At 39.0% G+C, this 19026-nt stretch overlaps 1 protein-coding gene across 5 annotated transcripts in view; it reads right to left on the bottom strand.

Annotated features, from left to right (window-relative positions):
• Positions 1-19026, bottom strand: part of LOC124142708 (neuronal acetylcholine receptor subunit alpha-10-like) — a 53955-nt gene that overhangs the window by 14308 nt on the left and 20621 nt on the right. For 4 of the 5 annotated variants that reach the window (XR_007222511.1, XM_046511299.2, XM_048400755.1 and 1 more), the window contains exons 2-6: positions 14465-14540; positions 12014-12228; positions 6184-6293; positions 4625-5079; positions 1511-1597 (exon numbers count right to left, since the gene is read on the bottom strand). Coding sequence is in view for 4 of the 5 variants with exons in the window: in XM_046511299.2 (XP_046367255.1) it covers positions 1511-1597; positions 4625-5079; positions 6184-6293; positions 12014-12228; positions 14465-14519 (922 nt within the window). In the remaining variant the exon portion in view is untranslated. Of the gene's footprint in view, positions 1-1510; positions 1598-4624; positions 5080-6183; positions 6294-12013; positions 12229-14464; positions 14541-14938; positions 15058-19026 lie in introns of those variants that run through there. The other variant, XM_046511300.2, reaches the window with a different exon arrangement.

Raw genomic sequence — 19026 nt, 5'->3', positions numbered from 1 at the left:
AATTCTGTACTCCTACACTACCAATTATTGTACTCCTACACTACCACATCCTGTGCTCCTACACTACCACATGCTGTCCTCCTCCACAAACACTTCCTTTACTCCTAAAGTACCACATCCTGTACTCCTACACTACCACATCCTGTACTCCTACACAAAACACATCCTTTATTCCTACACTTCTACATCCTGTCCTCCTCAACAAACACACCCTATACTCCTTCACAACCACTTCCTGTACTCCTACACTACCACATCCTGAACACCTCCACTACCACATCATGTCACCTCTGTACTACCACATCCTGTACTCCTACACTACCACACCCTGTCCTCCTCCACAAACTCATCCTGTCCTCCTCAACAAACACATCCTGTACTTATACACAAACACACCCTGTATCTCCTACACAAACACATCCTGTACTCCTACACTACCACACCCTTTACTCCTACACCAACACATCCTGTACTCCTCCACAAACTCATCCTGTCCTCCTCAACAAACACATCCTGTACTCATACACAAACACACCCTGTATCTCCTACACAAACACATCCTCTACTCCTACACTACCACACCCTTTACTCCTACACTAACACATCCTGTACTCCTACACTACCACATCCTGTACTCCTACACTACCAATTATTGTACTCCTACACTACCAAATCCTGTACTCCTACACTGCCAAATCCTGTACTCCTACACTACCAAATCCTGTACTCCTACACTACCAAATCCTGTACTCCTACACTACCAAATTCTGTACTCCTACACTACCAATTATTGTACTCCTACACTACCAAATCCTGTACTCCTACACTACCATATCCTGTACTCCTACACTACCAAATCGTGAACTCCTACACTACCAAATCCTGTACTCCTACACTTATACTCCTCCTGTATTCCACCACGTACCATTTGTCATATCACTAAGACACGTTTCTGTTCTTCCATACTTTTTCTTATACAAGTGCCCTTTCACAATATGACAAAAATCAATAACAAAGTTGAAAGATATTTAAAGCTGATCATCTGAAGCTAATAACGAAGTACAAAATTACCGTGCTCTGTGCGATGATATTTTGTGCGAAACCAGCTAAATATAGATCCGTCTGATTATTGTAATGCTAATTAGGAATCGGCTTCTACACATCAAACTACATCGGGAGTTTGCTAATATCGGTTGAAATACCAATTTCCATCCCAGCGCGGGACACACTCGCTTCGCGCTTAATGTCGACGAGACACTGCTGTGAGGAGCTAACGGAAATATAACTGCTCCTACGCATTTGACAACGATGGTTTCTCTCTCATCTGGTGTCCTGTTTTAGTTGGTGGTGCTTATGGTAAATGTTCATATACAGACATTTGCAATCGCAACATCCTAATGTTATAGTTGTAATCAACGTATAAAATACAGGTAACTGATAATAAATCAAATCTATTCAATTGCATTTCCGGTCATCGCAGACACGTTGGAAATTCGTGTCAATACGTCACCTATCAAGGGCATGCTGGATGTGCCGGGTGGAAGGTTCTTCTCCAAGATTTTCAGCAGAATGAAGAAGGCAATGAAGATAGTTAAACCTGAAAATGAAGCATAACACATAAAGATTAAAACAAATATATACTACGTGACATGCTTAAGAAAAAGTGCCAAGGCACTGTAGCTCACCTGGGAATGTAGTCAACAGTGTAAAGTTGACACCGTCGATATGTAAATCTTTCTGCATATATACGGATGATAAGGACCTTTCAGAGCCAGGTATGCACCTCGGCTGTTATAGTGGTATACAGAAAGTCGGATTCGAACCAATGAAACATTGGGGGGTGTCATTGGTGGGAACATGCTTGTGAAGTTTCGATTTCATTGATGCGGTGATAATGGCAATGGCGAAATCATGAGTATCTTGATTTCCGAACTAGAAATAACGACGCCGAATGATCAAGTTGATTCTGTTTCAGGACTCAACATATTTTCATGATTTCGGAATAGAGAAATTATGTTGTTTCCGTAAGTAGAATCAAGGGGCTATGAAGGGGCGAGTTTTCCATAACCATGCAAAATGACATATAGTAGCGACAGTTTTACTTTCACAAAATGCACATTCAGAATTGCCAGTTAATTTCTAGCTCATGATCAACTGCAAAAACAATAGCGTGACACCATAACGATTAAAAAGAAGGAAATGTTTACGACGCATGACGGGACCACCAAGTCAAAGTGAACTTGACGTTAAGTCAGATTCGCTAAAAATACATCGCCCAAAATACCTCGAACGTACCTGACTGACATTCACAAAAACACAATCTGAAAATTGCTATTGTTGTACAATTGGTATGGATACTCAATACTAAATTGATTAGATCCGGCTTGCATCGTCTCAAGCAAAAGGATTGAAGTGATTGTGTTTCATCTTCCGCTGTGGTTCATTTTTTCATATAGAACAAAACTAATCACTAGTTCTTCCCTCACCAAAGCCCGGATCACACCTCAACTTCTTTTGGATGCAGATGTTATTATCAGGAGTAGACTACTCTATTTAGCTAATCCAATTACCCCCCTTTACCTTCACAATCTGCTCTAAATGAGTCGACCTGGAGACTGCCTCTTTACAAAAAGAGCAGAACCTTAAAGGCATATTCCCATTGCCAAGTCACAAAACTATATTTCAATTGTGCAATATTAATAGTTTCCGTATTTCGCAAACTGGGTCGAACTCAAACTCGGATTGAGCTTTAAAAGTTCATGTTTGCAGCAAACTTGCCCCAGATCGCCGTAAAATGTCAGCATTTGTCAAACACTAGGTCTACACGTCACGAGTTGCCGCTGACTGCGCTTCTTCACGAGGCAAAGGCGTTAACTGACTATAAAAGTCTAGTTTCCCCTCTTGCCGAACTAGGCTTAGATTTTGGCTGAACTAACGAGACTATGCACAGTCCAATCAATATCGCGTAACGAACCAGACATCCGGTTTGTCAGTCGACTGCAGGATTTGCAAAGCATGTGTACCGCCCACTGGGCGTCGACAGATATTTTGCAAATATTTTCATGTTTTTCATCAAGGTGTGAGGTAAGACCCGTTTTATTACAATATAGATCTTGATTATCGATCGGATCGTCTTGAAGGAAATGCAAGTGATATAAGAGGTGGAATGTGATTGGTCAAAAGGAGAGACATAGAAGGGGCATAACTGAGTAATAGCCACTGGTGGTGCTACGATCGAGCCTTCAATTATTTACAGGTGGCCATCATGTATATTTTAATATTGCTAAGCGAGGTGTTAAACAACAAACTATCAAAATATACGCCTACAGATGCCGCAAATTAAGCTTAAATGTCTACTGGCTGCAGAATGAACGTAAACGTCTACAGTTTCTGCAGATTGGCCTTTAACAAGTACAGTTTCTGCAGATTGACCTCAAATGTTTACAGTTTCTTCAGATTGACCTCTAACGTCTACAGTTTCTGCAGATTGAGTGAGTGAGTGAGTGAGTTGGGTTTAACGCCGCTTTTAACAGTATTCCAGTTATATCACGGCATGTCAGCTTAATGTGGGAGGAAAGCCAGAAGTGATGCAGGTCTCAGACGTTTACCTCTTCGGTGAAACCCACGGGTATGGTGCTGACAAACCTAGAAACATAGTCAGGGCGAACCGGGATTCGAACCCACAATCATAGGTTTCTGGCATTCCCAAGGGACTCTGCACAGCGAATCGTGGCGCCTTTGACGACTTTGCCACCCGTGCCCCCTTCTGCAGATTGTTTTGACCTCACACGTCTAAAGTTGCTGCAGATTGGGTGTGCATTGCTCATTCCAAAGTTGCTAAATTTGCCTTTAAATGTCTACAATTACTCCAGATTGGCCTAGAACGTCTACCGTTGCTGCAGCTTGGGTCCACATATGGTGGTCTGCAGTTGCTGAAAATTACGTGTTAATGTCTACAGTTGCTGCAGGTGTAACTTAATGTCGCCGCATGTGTTATCTTAAGTGTTGTGATTTCCAAACATAACGGAGACTGCCCCAGGTTGGTTCTGATTCCGCACATCTGATTCCGCAGAAGAACACGCCTTCACACATCGAGTTGTCACTAAAGTTGCGCATTAACAAAATGAAATGTTGTTCCAAATAACATATAAGCCGAGAAATCACATTTGCATTGTTTGAAATTCCTCATCTATTCAAATATCCTTGGTATATTTGCAAAAAATATATTGGCGTACATGTAGAAAGGAACACTGGAAAATCTACAGAAAGCTTCAGATAGTCAACAGATACTAGGGCGGTGAGGTAGCCTAGAGATAAAAGCGTTCGCTCGTCACGCCAAAGACCCGGTTTTAATTCCCCACGTGTGTACAACGGGTGAAGCTCATTGCTGGAATATTGCAAAGAGCGGCGTAAAACCATACTCACTCACTCACTCAACAGACAAGTTTATTCAGGCGTGGGTAAGCTTGACTTGGAGAACACAGGAGTTGAAGGATTGTAGCTGAATGATGGCCGCTAAATATGAAAACTGGTTATTTAACTGACATTTATGGAATGCAGTTGCTTCATACATACTATATTTCATTCGTATCCCCCATATTGGAGAGAAAATTGGTTTACACACCTAACATCATCTTTGCGGGTGATTCCGGGGGAATCCAGAAGAGGATGAGGGTGATGGAGGTGAGAAGGACACACGGCAGAATCAGGATGTAGTTATACAGGGTGGCTCGTCTCTGGAAGATCAAGGTGAAGGTCAGGTCCACGTAGGGCTCAGGGCAGCAGCTGTAGAACTTGACGTTGCGTTTCGCAGGGACGTCAATGATGGTCCAGGCGTTGCTGGTCACGTACTCTGTAAGATCTATATAGTCTTTATCTTCGTTGAAATGAACTTCAAGCTTGTTACCGTCATAGGTCCAGGATCCGAATTTCAAAATACACGACTGAACATCAAATGGAAAGGTCGTAACGTCGATCTGACAAGAGCTGCGGTACACAGCCTGGGGCATCCACTGAACTCGGCCATCATGGTGGAACACACACAACACCGTCCGCTGTTCTTGCAGGCGGTAGTCAGCGCTAGATGCAAGAACAATGCAGATAGTCAGATATACACATGTGTACATTGATGGATGAGTGGGTGGCAGGATGGATGGATGAGGGGTGGAGTGATGGATGGGAGGGTGGATGGATGGATATTTGGATGATGGATGGGTGGACAGAGGATAAATGGATGACTGGATGGGTGGTAGGTAAGTTGGATGGATGAGGGATGGATGAATGAGGGATGGATGGATGAGGGATGGATTCTTGATGATGAGGATGGATTTCCTGATGATGAGGATGGATTTATCGATGGGGGTGAATTGATGGATATTTGGATGTTGGATTATGGATGGGTGGACGGAGGATAAATGGATGGATGGGTGGTAGGTAGGTTGGGTGGATTGGTGGATGGATGTATGAGTCGGTGATAGGGTGGATGGATTGGTAGACTGAAGATTCATAAGCAATATTAAGCGTTAACCCTGCCTTACTCCCTGCCTGTAAGATATGCGACCTTTACGGTAGAGAATTCTTGCAACAGAAAAATGCCTGTCACACACTGAGAATAAGAAACATCAGCAGTAATTCAGGTGGAATGGCGAAACCTACTAATCCCTCCCCCTCCTGAGCATGTCTGGGGTTCTTGTTAGACTCTAACCAGGACGTCTGCACAGTGTAAGGGTGATTTGCTTCCGTGTAACACAGATACAGCCATTCACTTAAATATAATGTAATAAGTGACAGAGATTCAAGCGTATGCACGTTACCATTTTGCATTTCAAAGTAAGATGAATGCCCTTGTATTGTAACTGCATCATATTATGACATTATCAATAAAAAAAGGTTTACAGTTTTTCAATAAGATATTTTAAATTAACTGGATTACATGAAGTTACATTTGCCTGACACAAACTGACAGTGACAGGAATTAATCCCTTTAGCAATGTTTGGGACTATGTCGTATTAATCACGAGGAGGTGATTGGGGTGAGGGCGATGGGGTTAATCTGTCCAAACAAATATTCATGATGGTACACTAAAAGGTTATCCTGTGATCCAGTTCATCAACTGGAATAAGGGGGTAGATAGATTCCAGGGAGATAACCCCTTACATTTGATGCTGCATGGTGGGACTTACTAGTTGTACAGCTTGATGTCTGGCAACCAGACTTTGTTCCAGGGTATGCGCACCTTGTCGACGCCGCCATATTCGGTCATGTTCCACGTTGCCTGCTCATCTTTCCACCACTGGAACCAAGGACCATCACTGATCTATATGTGGCATTATTACGTCACCGCTCAACATTCGGAGTAAAGGACGGTCACTGGCACTGGTATATATAGTTATAACATGTCATGTCTCAACACCTTGAGTAAAGGGCGGACACTGACATTGGTATATATAGTCATAATATGTCATCTCTCAACATTCGGAGTAAAGGACAGACACTGACAATGATATATATAGTCATAATATGTCATCTCTCAACGCTCTGAAGGACGGTCAGTGACACTGGTATATATAGTTATAATATGTAATGTATTATCACTTTGAGTAAAGGACCGTCACTGACACTGTTATATATAGTTATAATATGTCATCTCACATCACTTTTAGTAAAGGCCGGACGGTCACTGACACTATATATATAGAGTCATAATATGTCATCTCTCATCACTTTGAGTAAAGGCCGGACGGACACTGACACTAGTATATATAGTTATAATATGTCATCTCTCATCACTTTGAGTAAAGGCCGGACGGTCACTGACACTATATATATAGAGTCATAATATGTCATCTCTCATCACTTTGAGTAAAGGCCGGACGGACACTGACACTAGTATATATAGTTATAATATGTCATCTCTCATCACTTTGAGTAAAGGCCGGACGGTCACTGACACTAGTATATATAGTTATAATATGACATCCCTTAACATTCTGAGTAAAGGACAGCCACTGGAATTTGTGTATAGCCCACCACTGATTATGTCAAATTCACTACAGTTGGACACCCGGCTCTTCCTGTTTCAGTCACTTCAAGTCGTAAAGGGAACGGTTGACAGTGAACGTTCGTGTCACTGCTGTCTGCAGTGTAGGTTAACTAAGATCACATTACAGTCTAATATAAGTGTTCCAAAGTCTTAAAGTGAAATATATGGAAGCCTGTGTCAGGTTGTGAAAGAAACGTCATAACTGATGTTGTGGTATGGAAACAAAGTAAACGCATCTTGTCTCATCATGTCAAACTCCAAACATGGACAAGACACATTGTGAATATTGCTATAATTCATCAGTATCACAAAGATTCATCAAGGATATGGTAGAATTGTCAACAAAATGCTTCATCGGAGTTGATTAAAACCTTACATTTAGTACATACCTCATACCACCATAAATACCACGGACCTTATACCACAAAAATACAACGGACATTATACCACCATAAATACAATGGACTATGTACCACATAAACACAACGGACCTTACACCACATAAATACAACGGACCTTATACCACATAAATACAACGGACTTTGTACCACATGAATACAACGGACTTTGTACCACATAAATAAAACGGACTTTGTACCACCATAGATACAACGGACTTTTTACCAGATAAACACAACGGACCTTATGCCACATAAATACAACGGACTTTGTACCACATAAACACAACGGACCTTATACCACATAGATAAAACGGACTTTGTACCACCATAGATACAACGGACTTTGTACCACATAAACACAACGGACATTATACCACAAAAATACCACGGACCTTATACCACCAAAATACAACGGACCTTATCCCATATAAACACAACGGACCTTATACCACAAAAATAACATGGACCTTACACCACATAAATACCATGGACCTTATACCACATAAATACAACGGACTTTATACCACCATAAATACGTGTAAAATGTCGTGGCTCACTATCAGGATTAGACAAATTCCTCACAAGCTCCTTATTGAAACAGGGCGATTTGGGGACAATCATAGGATGCACAGATTATGCAATCGAAGAAGTCTTACTTCATATTTGTATGTCCGACGCAAAACGATCAACGAAGTGAATATATTACTCCGATTATCAATAAAAGCCTAAATGACAACCAATGACATGAGTACATTGCGTTATCTTTCAATGTCATCCAGAATCGAAAATGATAAAAATCGTCTCTCGTGTTCAATGAATTGTATGATATGCGCCTGCCGCCTCTTAATGTTGATTTTAATATTGATTGCCTGGTTTATGGGATTGTTTGTACTCTGTTCCCTTTCTTGCAACAGAGATCTGAATATGAATATCTTAAGGCCCATAAATGCTGCTCTCAGACGAGGATGTTAAACTCCAAAGGGTTTGATGTGTCTCAGTGCGTGTTCCTATTTGAAAGAAGTTAGAAACGCGTCTATGTTTTCAGAATCATGCCCAAGCTTGTAAAGAGCATCCCAAGTATATTTAGAGGTATAACAATCACGTAACGTTTTTATGTTTTGGTATTTTTTCATATGTTAATACATCCGCCAGCCTACCTAAAAACATATAGCCATCACAATATATGTTAAAACAGTGTTATGTTTTGGTAGTTTATGCATGCAAAATGCATCCACCAGTCTGTCCAAAAAAATATAACCATCAAATGCAAAAGTTATAACAGTGTTATGTTTGGTGGTTTATGATCTAAATGACTATGAGTTGACGCGGGAGTGAAGAACCCGCAACAGTGAAGCATGTTGGTCACATCTGCTATCTACATCCAGTCAGTCAGTCGGTACATTAACTTTATGCGTCATATGTTCTCTAGGGAAGGCAAGTATATCACCCCACTTCTTACTTAACACATGTTTATGTATACATGTATGTGGCTCTGTATTAATTTGTTCCGCCATGTGAAGTTTCTTTCAACTTTACTGGTACAAGAAATGAATTGACACGAAAATATTCGATGGTAAGAAAATACAGGAAGCAATATAATTTACAGCTCTAAATAGATTTATCAAAGATTACCAGTGGCGAAGAGTGACGAGGTAATACATTCCATATGCAGATTACGCATAACTTAGAATAAAGGGCAATTACGTGTTCGAAACGTCAACACCAGAGAGTAATCAGTCTCGCTTATCTGCCGAAGCGAATTCCATTGGGCGTAAAAGGCAACATAGTGATGACAAATATTTCCGGGACATGAAGATCAATCACCATGTTGCACATCACTTACATGCTATAACTTATATATCATTATGAACATACTATACCTTGTATATCATTACTTTCACTTGTATATCATACTTTATATTCCGTAAGTTGTATATGATCATGAACATACGGTCACTTTATGATGTCACATTCATCACTACATACCATCAATTTTATGCCACCAATGATATTGCATCTCTTGTATTGCATCACATGTATATCCTCCGTTACTAGCCAATACTAGTTTCTCATCACTTTCGAACAACTCCTCTATGTCACCACTTACATATCATCACTTACATGTATACGCTATCACTGGTATATCATCACTGATACTAGATCAATTGTATGTCACCACTACTATTCCATTATTTGTATGTCACCAGTTATATGGCATCACTTGTATTTCGTTACATGTATCTCATCACTTGAGTGTATATTACCTGATGGTCCTCATTGTATGACTGCCATGGTGGGTATGCCATAACTAGTATATCATTGCCGAGACATACTCTATCGCCTCCAGCATTTGATGTCCACATTTCACAAGGTTTCATCTCTACAAATCTTGCTAAAAAATTGTTTGATCAAGACTACAACATTGAATGCCTTAGTAAAACTTTCAAACCCTTTTTTATGATATACATATGGAGAACATTTCCACTTTTGACGCATCAGTGACAAAAATAGTGTCGGATGCATTTCCCTATTTTGACTTATACCATACGTTCCCGTAGTTTTTTTAGGTCAACAACCGACTTGCCTTTGCATGTGTTTGTAACGGTTTCCATCGTTGGGGAAGGATATGCTCACCATCTAGTATCATCACTATTTGATAACTGATAAATACATATGATAGGAATCGTTAAGCAGACATTTCTTATGATTATGGAAAGTTTTGTCGCTTTTATTCGCATGTTCTCGAATGTATATACGTCATCAGACCGTCTCCGTGGTCTAGTGATAGAACGTCCGCCCGGAGACCGAAGGGTCGGGGTTTCGCCGGATCCCCGGTCATGTCATAAAGAGAGACGATAAAAGATTGTACTTGTTGTTACCCAGCCTGGCGCTCGATATTAAGAGCCTAAAACAAGGAATGGTAGGCTCAGATTCAGTATACTGTGTATCATCCCATAACAAACATTTCATCTTTATCATCATTTGTACATTACCAGGGTCATATTTACACATCGATGGCCAAGCATTCAGCAAAAATCTACTTGTGCATCCCTTTAAAGCTAACTGCATATATTATTATCCTATCCGTTAAGAATAATACATCACAAAAGTATAATGATACCCCAGACACACGGTGATCCATTACGCTATGCTAACATACTGTTTGTTTGATAGATGTACATGTAACTTTTTTTTAAAATCAGGCCGCCGTCGTGTGGCAGGAGTACTGCTGTGTGGCATCAGTCAACAAACACTTACTTTTTTATGCGAATTGTACGAGGGCGGGACATGCTTACCCTTACACTTGGTGTCAACACTGATTTTCAGGGATCCATTCATGTAATGTTTACCGCTATTTTACGTTTTGCGCCAAATGGAACCTGTTCCGGCAGAGAATCCAGACGGGTTATTCTCTGGCACTGAGGTGTTATATTTACACAGGTATATTATAATAGTGTTATTATATTTGTGAAGGGGAGGTGGGATAGCGCAGTCGTTAAACCGTACGCTCGTCACGCCAAAGGCTCGGATTTCCAACACGATTACACACTGTGAAGCTAATTCCTGCAGCAACACTTCAAGATGAATTAATGAATTCATCTGAGATCCTGCTGCAGTTAGTTTCAATGAGTATGTCATCCTACATATAGGGATCTCTGTTACATCCTTGGTATTTAGTGCCAGTGTGTCAACCCTACATACATGTGTATACATGTTACATCCTTGGTCTTAAGTGTCAGTGTCCAGACCCTTGATATATGTCTATGTCTCAACCTGACGAGTAGTTTAGAGCCTTGCTATTTTGCGTCAGTGCCTCAACCCTTCTGGATATTAGATCGGGGACACCTGGAGTTAGTGCAAAACATGTGTAGCAAAACCCTGGAAGGTCGGTTACACAAAACTTCTTTGTTGCAGCAAGTTGCAATGAAACGGAAACGTATGTATGGGCTTTGTTAAATCCCCTCCTACATAGTCACATTAGATTCTTGCTATTTGGTGACGGGTTATTGTATGAACGTGATTACCGTTATATCCTTCATAGTAAGGGTCAGTTCATCAACCCTACATACATGTGCCCCCTCAAGATCATAGACATGTAGAGTCAGTGGCTCGACCTACATACACTCGACCTGTATATATATAGATCCTAGATACTGACTGTCAAGTCAATTGAGTGGCAAACATCCTTAGATCCTTGATATTTGTGTTGCAATACCTCAACCGTGCGTACATATATCCGTTCGAAGTTAGATCCTTGATATACAGTGACAATGCCTCAACCTTTTAAATTTGCGTCTTGTGTTTATGACAGAGCCCCAAAACTAGTAAAATATACATTATAACATCCGCACCCGTTAGACCTTTGCAGTTTGGTTCAAGTGCCTCGACCCTTAAAAGTAGATCAGTATATCAACCCCACACACATATAGATACATCTCCGTTTGATCCTTGATACTTAATGTCTCAATCCTGAACTATATTTATCCCCGTTCTGTTTCAGTATCTGTAGCTCCACTTTAGGACCTTGATATTAAGTGCCCCTGTCTCAATCCGATTTTATGTACTTACGTAAATGTCCCACACATTCAGCGTTAGTATCTGATCCTGCTCGTTCAAGTCCATGATCTGCGTCAATTGTATGCCAAAGGTGACTTTAAGAGTGTCGTTGAAATGCCGAACTGGGCGACTGTATTTTCCGCGCACACGATACTTGTGGAGAATCTGTTTCACAAGCTGGTCTTCGTAGGAGAGCGTGTCCACACCTCGATTACCACTGGACGTAGCTATGGACGCAGAAACAAGAGGAAATTTGTCAACAAAAGAATGGGTTTGAACATCTTTGCTTTGACTCTCTTGAAGTGCTTGCAGAACGTTGCGATATTTCTTAAGTTATAAAATGAAATCTGTCCGTTCATACGTTGTGAGTACATCACATCGTTGACTCAAGAGATAGTAGAGAAACCTTATATTAAGATCCTACTTTGGTCGTATAAACGCACTGTGATGTAAAACATGCTACATGTCAGTGGGAGACTTCAAGAACATTCAATCATTCTGTAAGAAAATTCAATGTGAGTTTTATTGAAATTGGAATTGTGTAAATCCATTTTAAAAACCCCGTAAGCTTGCACACAATTAGTAAATTGAGGAAACGGTTCACGGGACAACATCTATAGTATTAATAGCATCGAGACAAGTATGCTTTACATAGATAACGCTGTTCTCAGTAATGCTAAGAATGATTTGTACAGCTTAATCGAGGCTATACAGACAGTTTAATTTCATAACCGAATGGTACAACATGCACGAGACAATTGCAGCACATGAAACTGTATTTACAATGTAATGTCATGACTGAATAAGTGCGTTAACGAATGTATGTTGTTAGATTGCACTCAGCAATATTCCAGCTGTTTGACGGCGACCTGAAACAGGTTCGGACGAGGAACACCTATGATTAATATCTTGAGCAAAGTCCCAGGCCATCAGGGCATTGCTGCACAACAACAGCAGCGGGACAGACACTGGCCATCAAAACGCATTCAGCCTATGCCTACGACCAGCAATTGGGTGATTCGTGCCTTTGTTAATTTAACAGTAACAGAGTAAATACGTTTATTTCTTCATCACAGAGAGAATGAGTGAGATGGGTTCAACGCCGCTTTAAACAGTATTTCAATTACATCACGTCATGTCAGCTTGCTTTTGGGGGAAACTAAGTGATACATTACACAGAGATGATTCAGTAGGCGCCGAATAAACAGTCGTGACTGTAAGTACATGAATATTGCAGAAAGTCAAGTTGAGGTAATACGTAGACAACTGCCGAGTGACTGTGGCCTTGTCAACATGATGCTATGTCTCACACATGGGTTTCCACACCTCCTCATCCTCTGACACTTGTTTAATGAAACTTGTGGGAGTGACGGATGTTTCCGTTAGAACAGAATATGTTTTCCCTTTTCGCGAACACCTGGTGTCATAACCGATTTCCAGTGATCCATTGATGTTATATTCATTACTTTGGCAGATATTCGCGACACATTATTCTCTGGCTTTGACGTTGTGAATATACTGAGTATAGTGAAGCTCGTGTCGTATGATATGGAGAATCGTGTATTTAACAGCGATTACGGTATATTGGGGAGAATATAGTGTACATTGTTCATTGTGTATAGTTCATTGTGTCTAATAATGTTAAACTTTGTATAGTGATTTATAGAGTAGATTATATATTATATTAGTTGTTACAACACTGTAAGATATTACCTATTATATATTACATGGTTCGGAAATATTACTTTTAGAAAATATGATGAACTGGAAAAAATATATCATTCATTTTTCAGTGTAAAGGAAAACGATTATAACTATACGAACGATAAATTATAAGTGACAACACATGTCGGATATGGTTAATGTACATTTGTACTCAAATTTTCGTCCATAGCTGTTTTAGTAAATGAAGGTCTAATGGCTTACAACACAGAAACTGGTAATGTCACCAACCACGCTTATTCCAAAATGAATGTCGATTTGCTTAATGAGATCGTTAACAATTGCTTATGATAAACGTCAGCCCGTGATATGACAGGCGATAATTTGAAAATAGTTTAATTTAGTGATCGCAATTGAAACGGTAATTGGTTTCAGCAACACATATCTTTCTAGTACGGAAACTGGCTACTGAGAGATGTAACAATACACGGTTTGACTACAGGATGTACATTGTATTTGGAATACTATTTCAGTGGTGCCCTGAGTGTCATGTAGTAGGTAAGTGAGTGAGTGTATTTGGTTTAACGACGCTTTCACTTCTATCACAGCGTGTCAGTCCGACGTTTACGGACACCTGAAGAGATGTGACAGACGTTTACCACATTTATGAAACCCACAGGCATGGGTATGGTGCTGACAAACCTAGAAATAAAATCATTACGAATCAGGTATTAGAACATACGCATCAAATTGTGAGCCTATCTAGTGGCTGATACGAAGTGAAGATTGATAAATACTTACAAATCAATGACATCGCCAAGACAGCAAGGCCGTAAATAGCACGATACACGTCCATGTTGAGTCCTCCGGCTTGTCTCTATAACACAAATAGTAATTGTTGACGAGAAGAAATGAAATATTTTGCTAACCAAGTAAATCTGATTTGTCATTTGAAATAACAGCATTGCATAGTCAAAGTTTCTGTAAGGCTAAATCAGCAATAAAGTGTAGCGTTTGTTGAGTCAACTGTAGGCAAAGAGGTTGTACCTCTTTGTGGCATTTTTGTACGCCATTCAAACATCTCGCATGCCCTGAACACGACTGCATCACAAGGCCTCATTGGAACATCCCACACACATTTAGTTCTAGTCGCAATGCAACATAATACCTCCAATATCCCAACCTCAACAACGGTCACAGCCAAGCACCACTTTGAACAGCACATATTCACCCGACACAGTCACGGAACTACCCCACCCCTACCCCCATACTCACCCTTCCAACATCCAAGAGTCCATACTCCCTAGGCACAGCCAATGACCATCACCCCTTTGGAACATACACTATGCTACATAGTTCTACAACCTTACTCCCACTTATAACACCTTTTTTTCTCACTGGCTGTAATCACAGTCCTGGTATTGAGTTATGTCAACTTCAAATAAATCCTGTAGATAACAATGCAGAAAGCAACCTGTTCCAATAACGAGAAAATAGAACACCTTTGTGCGAAACAAACTCCAACAATACCGCTAACGTTCAAGGGATAGACATATTCATCGAGACAAGATTAGATCACACTAAGGGCCAGTGTAAACTATACAAGCCCAGGGGAATATATACATACTGCCACAATCATAACCAGTAAGAATAAGCAGACCCACACGGTGATTCTATGTAAGACAGAGGCTTTACATTTATACACATTAGAAGCTACAGGTGCATAAACAATGTAACGCACATCTGAAGAGAACACTGTAGGTTAAACACATACTTGTATATACTCAGGGCAGGATAGATAGGGAGGATGAACACATATATACAGAAGACTCTGCTGGAGAGACAAAGGGGATAAAAGCATATACAGAGAAGACACTGCTGGAGAGACAAAGGGGATAAAAGCATATACAGAGAAGACACTGCTGGAGAGACAAAGAAGACAAAAGCATATACAGAGAAGACACTGCTGGAGAGACAAAGGGGGTGAACGCATAGACACTGTAGGAGAGACAAAAAGGATGAACACATACATACAAAAGACACTGTTGGAGAGACAAAGGGGATAAACGCAATGTATACAGAAGACACTGCTGGAGGCTGGAGAGACAAAGGGATGAACGCATATATACAAAAGACACTGTTGGAGAGACAAAGTGGATAAACCCACAAAATCAGAAGACAGTGCTGAGAGATAAAGGGTATAAACGCATATATACAGTACTAATGGAGGAAATAAAGACTATTTATTCATTCATTCATAGGACACTGTATGACAGTCAGGGAGGACAAACACACATACACATAGGACACTGTATGACAGATGGGGAGGATAAACACTTATATACATAGGACACTGTATGACAGACAGGGGGAATAAACATTTACACACATAGGACACTGTATGACAGACAGAGGGGATAAACACTTATGCACATAGGACACTGTATGATAGACAGGGAGGACAAACACGTATGCACATAGGACACTGTATGACAGACAGGGAGGACAATCACTTTTACACATAGGACACTTTATGACAGACAGAGGGGATAGATATTTGCACAAATAGGACACTCTATGACAGACAGGGAGAATTAACACTTATACACATATGACACTGTATGACAGACAGAGGGGATAAACATTTACACACAGGACACTGTATGACAGACAGGGGGGATAAACACTTATACACATAGGACACTGTATCAGATCATGGGCGATACAGAAAAGGTCAGTTTGAAAGACGAAGAACTGCACATTACTCATATATATCAATAGAGGACCATTTGCCCTGAACAAGAGCCGCTTGTATCATCACTGGTAACCATTAACAGCGATTCATAAAAACATAATATAGTCAGCATCGTTATGGACTCTGCTTTTGGGACAGATTTCATAATTGTCGAAATTGTATTGTCGTTTTTAATTGTATATTGTTTTTATTTAATATGATTTGCTCTTTACGTCTTATCGGCATTATTTCAGCCACATAGAGACGAGACCAAGTTATTATATCCTCAATTTATGCAAAGGTATATTTATAAACAAGTTATGAAACATATTTGAGCATACTGTATTTAAACATATTTCAGCATAACAATATCAATAATACAGTTTAAAATACGGGCTATATACCTGAGAAAGAACTGCATATTACATGTTTTTATGTTTTATATAGAAAAATATGTCCTGAGAAAAAAATGCACATTACACGTACATGTATATATGTTTTATATAGAACAATATGCCCTGAGAAGAACTGCATATTACATGTATATATATTGTTGTATAGACCAGTAAGCCTTGATAAACAACTGCATATTACATGTATATATGTTTTATGAATGAACAATATGCCCTGTTAAACAACTGCATATTACATGTATATATGTTTTATATAGAACATTATGCCCTGATAAAAAAAACTGCATATTACATGCATATATGTTTTATATGGAACAATATGCCCTAGAAAGAACCGTATAACATGTATATATGTTTCATAAAACACAATATGCCCTGAGAAAGAACTGCATGTTACATGTATATATGTTTTATATGGAACATTATGTCCTGAGAAAGAACTGCATACTACATGTATATATGTTTTATATAGAACAATATGCCTTGAGAAAGAACTGCATGTTACATGTACTAATGGAGGAACTGCATACTACATGTATATATGTTTTATATAGAACAATATACCCTGTGAAAGAACTGCATATTACATGTACATGTATATATGTTTTATATAGAACAATATGCCCTGAGAAAGAACTGCATATTTAATATGATTTGCTCTCGGAACGAACAGTATATTACGTGTCCAAGTGTTTCACAGAACGGTGTGCCATGTTTCGGGTATAAATACTTTTGGTGAAGAACAATTTGTCCTCAGTATGAACTTCGTATTACCTGTATATATGTTGTGATATAGACTCATGCCTTGAGCAAGAACTGCACATAACAAGAATATATGTTTTATACATTACAATATGCCCTGAGAACTGCATCTTCCATGTATATATGTCCATATATTGTACAGAACAATATGTATGCCCTGAGAGCCTTATATAAAACAATATGCCCTGCGAAAGATCAGCATATTACATGTATAAATGTATTATTTAGAACAATACGACCTTAGAAGGAGCTGAATATTGTATTTACATGTATATATGTTTTATATACAATATACCTTTAGAAAGAACTGCATATTACATGTTTATATGTTTTATACAGAACAATATGCTCTGAGAAAGAACTACATATCACATGTCCATGTATATATGTTTTATATGGAACTATATGTCCTAGGAAAGAACAGCATATGACACGTATATATGTTTTATATAGAACAATAGGCCCTGAGAAAGAGTGAGTGAGTGTAACAATATCAATAATACAGTTTAAAATACGGGCTATATACCTGAGAAAGAACTGCATATTACATGTTTTTATGTTTTATATAGAAAAATATGTCCTGAGAAAAAAATGCACATTACACGTACATGTATATATGTTTTATATAGAACAATATGCCCTGAGAAGAACTGCATATTACATGTATATATATTGTTGTATAGACCAGTAAGCCTTGATAAACAACTGCATATTACATGTATATATGTTTTATGAATGAACAATATGCCCTGTTAAACAACTGCATATTACATGTATATATGTTTTATATAGAACAATATGCCCTGATAAAAAAAACTGCATATTACATGCATATATGTTTTATATGGAACAATATGCCCTAGAAAGAACCGTATAACATGTATATATGTTTCATAAAACACAATATGCCCTGAGAAAGAACTGCATGTTACATGTATATATGTTTTATATGGAACATTATGTCCTGAGAAAGAACTGCATACTACATGTATATATGTTTTATATAGAACAATATGCCCTGAGAAAGAACTGCATATTACATGTACTAATGGAGGAACTGCATACTACATGTATATATGTTTTATATAGAACAATATACCCTGTGAAAGAACTGCATATTACATGTACATGTATATATGTTTTATATAGAACAATATGCCCTGAGAAAGAACTGCATATTACATGTATATATGTTTTATATAGAACAATATGCACTGATAAACAACTGCATATTACATGTCCATATGTTTATAATATAAGGACACTATGACTTGAGAACTGCATCTTCCATGTTTATATGTCTTATACAGAACAATATGTATGCCATGAGAACCACATGCATATTACATGTATATATGCCTTATATAAAACACTATGCCCTGAGAAAGAACTGCATATTACATGTATATGTGTCTTATATAAAACGATAAATGTATTTGGTAAAGAACAATTTC

Source organism: Haliotis rufescens, unplaced genomic scaffold (assembly GCF_023055435.1).
Source record: "Haliotis rufescens isolate VD_foot unplaced genomic scaffold, xgHalRufe1.0.p SCAF_20, whole genome shotgun sequence".
Taxonomy (NCBI): Eukaryota; Metazoa; Mollusca; class Gastropoda; order Lepetellida; family Haliotidae; genus Haliotis; species Haliotis rufescens.
Note: the sequence above shows the minus strand (reverse complement) of the source record. Positions and strands in the feature narration are given on the sequence as shown.